Genomic DNA, 10974 nt, shown 5'->3' on the forward strand with positions numbered 1-10974 from the left:
GCCAACTTGCTAAAACCACTCTTCAGCCATCTTGGAAGTCTACTGTGTTTTGTTTGTAAACAAAACACAATACGCTTGTGCCCAAGCTCGCTCGTGATCAGTCTGTCTCTTTCACACTTCAAGGAAAAAAATCCCCTTCTGCTTTCTTCCGTACTGTTTTCATATACCGCTCCCCTAACTAACTTAGTGACGAAACGGCCTCACCTTAGGATATACTTCTAGGCGCCTTGGTTTTTATGAGGCAAACTATTCTCTATCTATATTCTACTAATTTATACTAATTTGATTTGAGAAAAATAATTCTCATTCATAATTTTTATTTTGAAAGTGTGTTCTTTCCTTCTGCAAAACCATATTGTCATGCAGACTCCCCCAACTTGAAATACTAAATGCTGTCATTCGTATTTGTGAAGCTAATTTTCCAAGTATTTCCGCTAAAACTTTATCAATAATATAAAATCACTATACATGATAATGATGTCATACTGTTACAATAAATCAACTCATACGGAGAGATGACATCGAATGATAAATATGTATGCATTTCCGTTGAAATTCACATGTGTTGCGGAACCGGAACTACACCCATCGGCGGTGGTGGAATCGGATTGAACATTGGCCTACCGGGATGTGGAATACGCATATTAGGAGGTGGTGGAGGTATGAGCTTAGGTTCCAACTTGAACGAAAACTGCAGGAAAAATTGCTTGGCGTCCTTATTCCAGTGTGTCCAAAATTTTCCCTCCGTCTTCTCAACCTCCCGTGATGGAACTTTGAAGGCAATCGTTTCGTATGGTTCCGCAGCGAATAACAGGTATTGCCATTTACGGTCCGGCGGTTCGATCTTCTGCTCGTATGCGGACATGAAACGATGTCTGGGAATAATACCGTCGGTTATCTCCGGATAATCGATTTGGAACAGCAACGATTGTTGGCCATTGTCCGAATCCCTTTGCTTCGTGACTCGATAACCAGGGCGACCAATTTTCACGAACTTTTTCGGCTCGATTCTGGGTTTCTCTGGTTGCATACTGGAGGGAGCCTCTTTCGCCTCTTTTGCTGCGCGTCTGGCCAGATTGGCCTGATGCTTTTTGCCCTGCGTGTGGGCCAAATAGCTTCCCTCATTATTGTGCAGCGTCAGACACAGCTTACATTCGTACGACCCGAGATGATTTTTCATAAAGTATGGATCCTTGTTCAGATCGATCGTTTCCAGCGCGAGTTGCCGCAGTCGCTCCCGGCGATCGCGATTGCTCTCCGACCAGGAGGCAACGCCTCCTCCACCGGTCTTACCACCGGCTCGGTTCTGGAAATCCATCTTGCTAGGATGGCCTGTGGAAAAACGAGGAAGTTTGAGAAGTGATTGCGAAAAATATACGCTAAACAAATTTAATTTACTACCTTCGAAAATTGATTAATATATTTTCCAGGATAATCAACACACGATCTGCGTCTCGTAAACACTTTCCAAGAATAATAAAACTGTCACAAATTGTTCTACAATGCGCAGGGGTGTATATGATATCAGTGGCTGCGTGCTTCGAAATCGAAAGCGAGGGGCTGTCAGCAAAGATAGTTTTTGTAGCTCGTATAGAAAATCATAAAAGGCTTCATCCCCGTATATACTTTACGATGAAAACGAAAAGTACGGCACGCCATTGAACTTCGTTTTATATTGGGTTCATGTTCAAAGCTAAAGGCAATTAAACTGAAAAATGTAAAAATTATAAGTCTTTATAATCCAAAAAAAAAAAATTATAGGAGGTTGTGTCCAAGATACGACCGCATTGTTGACGTAGAACTACGCTGTTATTTTATATAGGTCGCTTGTTTATACCTTCGGATATTATTCTATAATGCTGTGAAATTTTCGAAACAACTGCCTACTAGAATAATCTTTCAAATTGTGTTGACGTAGGACTACGTCTAACCGGCAGATATAGGGGGTGAAATGGAAATCTAGGCACTGAACAAGTAGGAAAAAATGCAAGATTTGGAACGCTTATAACTCGAGCATTTCTCAATAGATCGCAAAGGTTTTTGCATCAATTGATAGGAAATATATCTACGCATCTATCATAACGAATAACATTTCATTTTTCTTGAGATAAATAATTGAATAATTGTGAAATATCAAGCATTGTCCAAATGTACTATGTGCCCATTTTTGATTGGTCCATTTTGTGCTCCTCAAATCGTACCGATCAAAACGGGCAACCAGAGCAGCAGCGAAATAGAATGAAGCACGATTAGAAAAGAAAAAGAAAAAAAATGAACGAAACATTGGTCGCAGTCTCACACATGCGTAATTCTCGAGCCAGCCAGTCAGCTTAAAAATCCCCGCTCCGCTGCCGTAACGATCATTCTCATTCAAACCGTAAGCCACATGGGTTCGCATCATAACACATCAACAAAACCAACCCAAGCAGCAATGTATGGACATGGTAAAGGAGAAAAAGTGAAGGGAAAGGCAAAATCCCCCTCGAACCGTGATGATCTGGAGTTCCCCGCAAGGGTAGCTAGACCGAGCGCGTTAGTACCAGTGCACCAGTCCACCTAGCCGGCGTTATATAGTTTCGGCCGCCGAAGTGATCGACTTAGCTGGCAAAAATGCTCGCGACGATAAGAAAACCCGCATTCGGAACAGAACACATTCGGTTCGGTGGACATCAAGACAACAGGCAGTTGCAGCGAGTGGCGAGTGGCAAACGCAAACGCAAAACGGCATCAGGTAGCAGAAGAAAAAAGTTTGTTCTTTATACAAACTGCTTTGGTGGCAAATCCAGAACAGGGCGGCATCGAGGGCGTTCGAAATGGTTTTTTTTCAAAACCACGAGTACTATGTTTTCTAAATTGGAACCATTCCATAAAACAAGGCGCTTTTCAGGGCCATTAAACCTTCCAAAAAAGAGTTTAGGAAATACAGTTCAATGCTTTCTAAAACATTATCCAAAATAATAATAAAACACAAATTGATTTTTTCATATTTTGTTTGCCAGGATCTGATGAGTATGTGAATTTGGCAGTTGTTCTGAGCTTATTGATAGTTGGGGACTTTCCTGATTATTCAATTTACACCAATTCTTAAATTGTTTCCAGATTGAAAGTACATTAATTTACAATTAGTTCGACATTTAGCTAATTGGACGGACATGTAATGCGACTTATTTAGTTGGATATTTTTGTAAACATAGAGATCCAAATTATGACCCCACATTGAAAGTCGACACTGTACCACTGTCATCGCAAACGTCGCATTAAATATAATTTACTGTACAACATGTCACGAGCTGGAAGAGAAGAAATTTTCCAACTGTGAAAGCTGTGGCGAGTGGTAAACGCAATCGTTAAACAGGAAGGTTTAGTCGAACAAGATGGGGATATCGAGAGATAACAAAACAATAAACTCTTTAGATTGAAGATAATTTTGTGATCCTGAAAAGGACCCTTTTTAGCCTGCATGTGAATCCAACGAGCGAACAAATCGTAATGAATGTATTTTTTTACCATCGCTGCCTTTTAACGCTCATTCGTTCGTCTCGTTGGACTCGCCCCTCTGGCTGAGTCTGCCGATTTGTCTCTATCCTGTGAGTGTGTACCGCTAGAGTATAAAACACGCGGACCCCAAAAAAATATCTTTTTTTCTTTCAAACCGTAAACCCGTGTGGTTGTACGGCATCGGCATCGTGGACGTAACAAAGGAGAACAAGTTAAGGGAAAGGCAAAGTCCCACTCGAACCGTGCAGGTGTGCAGTTCCTCGTAGGTGTATCCGCCAGTTGCTCAGCAAGGGTAGCTAGGCCGAGCGCGTTAGTACCAGTGCACCAGTCTACCTAGCCGGCGTTATAGAATTTCGGCTGCCGAAGTGATCGAGTTGGCTGGTAAAGCTGCTCGCGACGATAATAAAACCCGCATTCAGAACACAACACATCAAGACAACAGGCAGTTGCAGCGAGTGGCGAGTGGCAAACGCAATCGCAAAACGGCATCAGGTAGCAGAAGAAAAAAGTTTGTTCTTTATACAAACTGCTTTGGTGGCAAATCCAGAACAAGGCGGCATCGAGGGCGTTCGAAAATGGTTTTTTCAAAACCACGAGTACTAAGTTTTCTAAATTGGAACCATTCCATAAAACAAGGCGCTTTTCAGGGCCATTAAACCTTCCAAAAAAGAGTTTAGGAAATACAGTTCAATGCTTTCTAAAACAATATCCAAAATAATAATAAAACACAAATTGATTTTTTCATAATTTGTTTGCCAGGATATGATGAGTATGTGAATTTGGCAGTTGTTCTGAGCTTATTGATTTTCACAAATTCTTAAATTGCTTCTAGATTGAAAGTACAGTAATTTACACTTATCTTGATATTTAGCTAATTGGACGGACCTGTAATGCGACATATTTAGTTGGACATTTTTGTAAACATGGAGTTCGGGGTCCAAATTATGACCCCACATTGAAAGTCGACACTGTACCACTGTCATCGCAGATGTTCAATTACAGGTTAAAATCGCCTCCAATGCGACACTGAGTGGTGGTAATGCGACGTGCCATTGAATGTAATTTACTGTACACTATGTCACAAGCTGGATGGGAAGAAATTTTCCAACTGTGAAAGCTGTGGCGAGTGGCAAACGCAATCGCTAAACAGCAAGGTTTAGCCGAACAAGATGGGGATATCGAGTGATAACAAAACAATAAACTCTTTAGATTAAAGATAATTTTGTGATCCTGAAAAGGACCCTTTTTAGCCTGCATGTGAATCCAACGAGCGAACAAATCGTAATGAATGTATTTTTTTTGCCATCGCTCCCTTTTAACGCTCATTCGTTCGTCTCGTTGGACTCGCCCCTTTGGGTGAGTACAAAACGCTAGAGTACAAAACGCGCGCTGATGACCACCTATGCATTCCCTATCACAGCCATCATTTTGATTGTACGATATGTGCATACGCCAAAAGTTGCCCGGCGTTGATAAGTACAAAGGTTTCAGAAAAAACGCAAAAACACAACGCCAAAGGTTCTTTTCAGAACCACCAACATATTTATAAAGAGTAAACAGTAAACTAATCCATTTTTCAGGTAGATAGGTAGGTATTCACGTAGGAGAAGAAAATAAAACAATATATTTAAAATATATATTTAACAAAAGCTGTCCCCTTTGTATAGTCCTACGTCACTCCAGTTATGTCCCCGACATTACCCACCCGTCTTTTTCATTGTAAAATCAGTTGACGATAATTGATTGATGATTCATTCTTGCCCTCGTAAAACAATACACTAGCTGATCGTATGTCGCAATTTATTCCATGTCAATGCATTGAAAATTTACCTCGAACGCTATTCCGGTGGCCTTTTTCGCAATTGACATATACTCGGCTACAGTCGATTATATACATGTTACACCAGCACCATTATTCCACATCTCATAACTACATCAATACATCTTTGGCACCGAATGGAAACAACAACAATGACACTTGCAAGTATCAAATATCATGCTACATGTTATTTAGTATTGCCTCAAAGCAATCGCACCTCTAGGCATCGTTCGTACAACGTAAACCAAGCGCCAAACAAGCGTTCGTCATAGCATGCATACAGAACCATACATTGGTGGCTTGAAGCTACTAGGAATACAAATACTTCTCATCATTTTGCGCTATTTTCAAAAGAAACTCTTTTGTTAATATTACTGGCCTCAAAAAATGTTGCATTACTTTCTCATGCTCGAGAGAAGCGCAGCTGTCACCCTTAGTGGAGGAATTTTTGCTACTGGTAAGCGAAACCTAATCACATACAAAATTCCAGAACGACATTTACTTTCTTGGTGACTAAACAAGCGAAATAAACTCTTTTTGTTAATATCAACAACCTCGAAAACAGTAGCAATGCTTCATTATGATCAATATTAGCGCAAATGCAATCCTAGTTGAAGGCAGTTTTGCGACTGGCACGCGAACTCAAATAAATTATAACATTCCAGTAAGACATTCAAGATGCTTGGTATTCCCCAAATATTTTTTTGGACCATAACCTTAACGCCTGCTTCGCCATAACGTCAGTTTAATGCATTGATGCATTCTCAAAGGCACCAAAGAAGCCGTTTACATTTTTGACCGACGCGCCGAAATCGCCTATTTTGCTGTTGTTCGATGCGGTGTCACACTCGCGAAGGCTCGGTTCAGTGCGAGCGCTTTTCACTACACCAACATCGCGTGCATCATTAGATGACGTTTGCCTCGAAATTTCATTGTCCCTGGCAATGCGTTCGTTTTTTGCAGGGCTAGAGCCTGCCTCTCTCTTCTTCTTGCTCATCACACACTACGCGAAACGTATAATTTATGACGCGGGAAGAAAAACACACGATACGAATAACGAACAGAAAAAGCAAACGACGATATCCAAGTTGGATTACCACTGATGGGGTCCAATCTTAGATCGAAGCGCAGCGAAAGCAAAGTGAACTGGATTACTCAACAGTCCGATGCCGAATGAAAGTTTGCCTCCGCGAGATCCACTGTTTATACTCAAGCAAATATTCCCCTTCATTCTTCTACTTTTCCTTTGTTCACGGCGACTCCAAATCCTACAATTTCCCCTTCGTTGGTCGTCGAAAAGTTGCTCGTTATAGACAGCTCTGTTCGGGAAAGTACACAAATGGACAGAACAAACGTATGGAAAAATGGACACACCTAAAGTTTTCATGAACTTTAACCATTTACAAACCAGGGGGTTCTAATGTATAGCATATTAAACAAATCTTAGGGAATTTCCGATTCGTTTAGTATGTAAATCGCTAAAATCCGTTCGCGGCAAAAATAGTTATTAACGTTAACTTTATTTCATAAAATCGTGACCTGTTTTCTGATTTGGTACCCTTAATGAAGGACGTAGTTCTACGTCAACAATTGTAAGGGGTTGTATTCAGGACACGACCGCATATTTTCGCCGTAGAACTACGCAATTATATTATGTTTTCCCAGGCTTCTCAATTTAAAAGTACGTTTTAAGAAAACATATTCCGGTCATCACAACGACAAGCGAGCACAAAAGTACTCAACACCAAAAAATACCCCCGACTTGCATGTATTTGCAAAACGGATTCCCTCAGGCACATTAATTTTGAAGTCCGTGTTAGGGTGGGAACAAAAATACCCCCGACTTGCATGTATATTTGCAGAGCGTATTTCCACAGGCACATTAATTTTGAAGTCTGTGTAGGGGAAACCGTAGATCGGGCCAATCAAAACTTGGCAGTTAGGGCGTTTGGATAACGCTTGACATTTTACAGTTATTCAATTGTTCATCTCATGAAAAATAACATTTTATTAGTTGTGACAGACGCGTAGAAATGCTTCCAATCAATTGATGCAAACATCTTTTCGATCTATTAAGAAATGTTCGTGTTATAGCATTAGAAATACGGGTAGGGTTAGCACACAAATCGATAGAACAAATGTATGGGAAAAGGAAATTCTTCCAGTTTTCATGAATTAAAACCGTTTAGAGATTAGTGAATTGTAATGTATGGCATTTTAAACAAATCTTAGAGAATTTCCGATTCGATTGGTGTACAAATCATGAGAATTCGTTCACAGTGAAAATAGTTATGAACGTTAACTTTATTTCATAAAAACGTGACCTGTTTTCTGATTTGGCACCCTTCCTGGAAGACGTAGTTCTACGTCAAAAAAATAATTAAGGTAAACAAAAACATATTTTGAAAGACAACTGAACTTTAAAGCTTAAAGCCCATATAATTGAAAACAAATCAAACAATCAACAAATACTTTGTTTTTCTAAAAAGCGATTGAGCAATCGTATACTCGGGATGTGCTGATCGATATCATATCAAAAGAGGGTATGTTTTATTTTGACATTCCATAAGCAGTTTTCAATATGGTGACGAATGAATAAAAAGAAAAGCGAACTGATTTTGTACAGCCGTTATTGAAATCCTGAAACGTGCCAAAAAGCTAAGTCTACTGTTCACAGTTTTTTAACACTAAACCTACCACGAGGAGTCAAATGACCCATTTTAAACTTTTAGTCAAAATTTTCTTGCAAATTACATTGTCACAACATTATTTGTCTACACTGCTATTCTTAAAACATACATCGAATGTATTTTTCAGTGTTTACTCCTCTCTTATTATTATTTTTACTGAGAAATATATGTAATTTGCTCTAACTACCGCAAAGGGTCATTTGACCCGTGCAAACAATATATTATATTATATATCGTATTATATATCAGAAAGATTTGTATGTGTGGTTGTGATACAAAACTATTGCATTACACATTTTTGCTATTGCTTTTTATATTTTGTTGTATTTGTGAATGAATAGTGAATTAATTGTATTGCTGACTATCCAAGCGAACTAACAGTAACCGTTCCAAGCTATAATGCTATTTTTCGTGTAAAAAATAGTAATTTCATTATTTTGCTAATAATAATCAAACTACAGGGTTTTCCATTTCGGGCTTCCGAAAGTATACAGCCCTGCGTTGACAACCGTTTGACATAGCTGTCAACCAAAGCGTCATATCGTTAGTTCAATTTTTGCCATTTTACAATATGGATCGCACAACGTGTTAATTTTGTTAAATTACACTATAAAAATGATGAAAAACCGGCAAATGTTTTTCGAGCATTACGGACGGATTTTGGTCGTCATGGACGGCCTACAGAGCACACAATCGCTAATGTAGTGCGTAAATTCGAACAAACTGGATCCGTAGCGGATATTGTGAAACCTGTGCATCATCGTAATGTGCCTTCGGCCGAAAATATTGCTGCTGTTGCTGCCAGTGTGGAGGATGACCCGAATGTTTCGATTCCACGGCGTGCTCAGCAATTGGGCTTGTCAAACACATCATTGTGGCGAATTTTGCATTTGGACTTGCACCTACATCGAAATAAAGTCCAACTGGTACAAAAATTAGAGCGTGGTGACCATGGAATGCGTCGGGCATACGTCGATTGGGTGAACGAACAACAGCAGCAAAATGCTGAATTTTCGCATCAAATTGTCTTCAGCGATGAGGCACATTTCGAGCTCGGTGGCTATGTGAACACCCAAAATTTCCGTATATGGGGCTCAGAAAATCCACACGTGATAGTTGAGAGGCCATTGCATCCGCCAAAAGTCACTGTTTGGTGCGCATTATGGTCTGGTGGAGTCATCGGGCCGTATTTCTTTGAAAATGAGGACGGCGAGACGGTAATTTTGAATGGTGAGAGCTATGGCCGCATGTTAACCGATTTTTTTTGCCACAAATTGAAGATATGGATACGGATGACATGTGGTTTCAGCAGGACGGCGCCACGTGCCACACAACACGACCGAACATGGCCATATTGCGAACGAAATTTGAGGGACGCATAATTTCGCGTTATGGTGATGCCAATTGACCGTCCAGATCATACGATTTGAACCCGCTAGACTTTTTTTTTTGTGGGGTTATGCGAAAGACCGTGTCTATGCCAACTCTCCGCAAATTCTTGAACATTTGAAAGACAACATTCGTGAAGTTATGACCGAGATACCGCCCCATATGTGCCGAAAAGTCATCGAAAATTACCTGTTCCGGATCAAGGTGTGCGAGGAAGCACTAGGTGAACATTTGAATGATGTTGTATTTCACACATAATGGCATAAACCAAACTTTAATTTGAAATAAAAGTTTCATCGAAATTCGAATTCTAAGTGTGTTTTATTTCAATTTACTTTCGGAATTTAAAGTTGGAAAACCCTGTATATAAATCGAGTCATTGTTCACTAACTATTCATAAAGGGTCACTTGATCCGCTGTGGTTGGAATAGGTATACATGAAACATCGGTAGGGTTAGTGTTAAAGACAGTCCCCTTTAATCTGCGAGTCAGATAACATAATTTCTCGCTTTATTTTGGAAACACGCTTACATTTTAGCTACCTTCAATTTAACATGCTAACTTAGAAAAATCATCACTCAAGAACAAAAACAGGAAGTGGGTTATATCTATGGTATAGCCGCAAGGGTGACGTAGGACTATCGTTGATTTAGAGATCATTTGTTTGAAGTTGAATCTGAATTCATTCTGAATGAATGAATATTTGGGGGACTTCGAAAACGAGAGCGTTACGTTGGAGGCACAAGGTTTTATGCATCCAATATTGGATACGGACATATCCTACTGATGGGGACGAATAATCTTCAGAAGCTATTCTGTTGATTGCGATTGATTGAAAAATCACAAAACCAAATGTATTTGGTCACAGTGTTACATGGATAGAAAACATTAAAACAAACTCTTTCACACGAATATAATTTTAAATTCCCAGAGGAACTGGCAGATTATTTTCAGTAACGATTAGATATTTCCACATTTTCCTCGATACTGGAAGCCCACCAGTGGTTTATGCTAACTCGATAACCATCTGTTAATAGCACTTGATTGAAACATATTTGGTCACAGTGTTACATGGATAGAAAATATTCAAATAAACTCTTTCACATGAATGTATTTTTAAATTCCCAGAGGAACTGGCAGATTATTTTCCGGATCTTTCTCGATGCTGAATGGCATCCAAACGGAAAGAATTCCACGCGTGTGTGTGTGTGTGTGTGTAGCGGCTGCCTCGAGATCTTCCCGGGGAACCGTTTGTGGCATCACTCTCTTCCTGGTGGATTCCCTTCTGGCCTAAGGTGCACAAACAGGCTCTTGGTGACACCGTTCATTCGCGCTTTCATGATAAACGAAGAGCTTCACCACAACAGCGACAACATGCTCCAATCGCTGTTCAATTAGAACTGAGTGGATTTCCGAGCGGCGCTCGCTTTTATACCGATTGGTGATTTCAATAGCCTGTTTTGAAAGCAATTTTAAGACTAATGAAACAAGTTTTTGGATCAGATAGTAACAAGTATAGAACGCGTAGACATTTTATCTTTCGAATGAAGTGTTTATCATACCATTTCGTTCAGTTGT

General features: G+C 39.8%; 1 protein-coding gene across 1 annotated transcript; it reads right to left on the minus strand.

Annotated features, from left to right (window-relative positions):
* Positions 1-281: 281 nt before the first annotated feature.
* Positions 282-1528, minus strand: LOC129768588 (splicing factor 3A subunit 2). The gene is made up of 2 exons (XM_055770334.1): positions 1402-1528; positions 282-1332 (listed from the first exon to the last, which is right to left on the minus strand). The coding sequence occupies exon 2, from the start codon at positions 1316-1318 to the stop codon at positions 557-559; it is 762 nt and encodes a 253-aa protein (XP_055626309.1). The 5' UTR covers positions 1319-1332; positions 1402-1528; the 3' UTR covers positions 282-556.
* Positions 1529-10974: the final 9446 nt, after the last annotated feature.

Source organism: Toxorhynchites rutilus, chromosome 2, assembly GCF_029784135.1.
Source record: "Toxorhynchites rutilus septentrionalis strain SRP chromosome 2, ASM2978413v1, whole genome shotgun sequence".
NCBI classification, from domain to species: domain Eukaryota; kingdom Metazoa; phylum Arthropoda; class Insecta; order Diptera; family Culicidae; genus Toxorhynchites; species Toxorhynchites rutilus.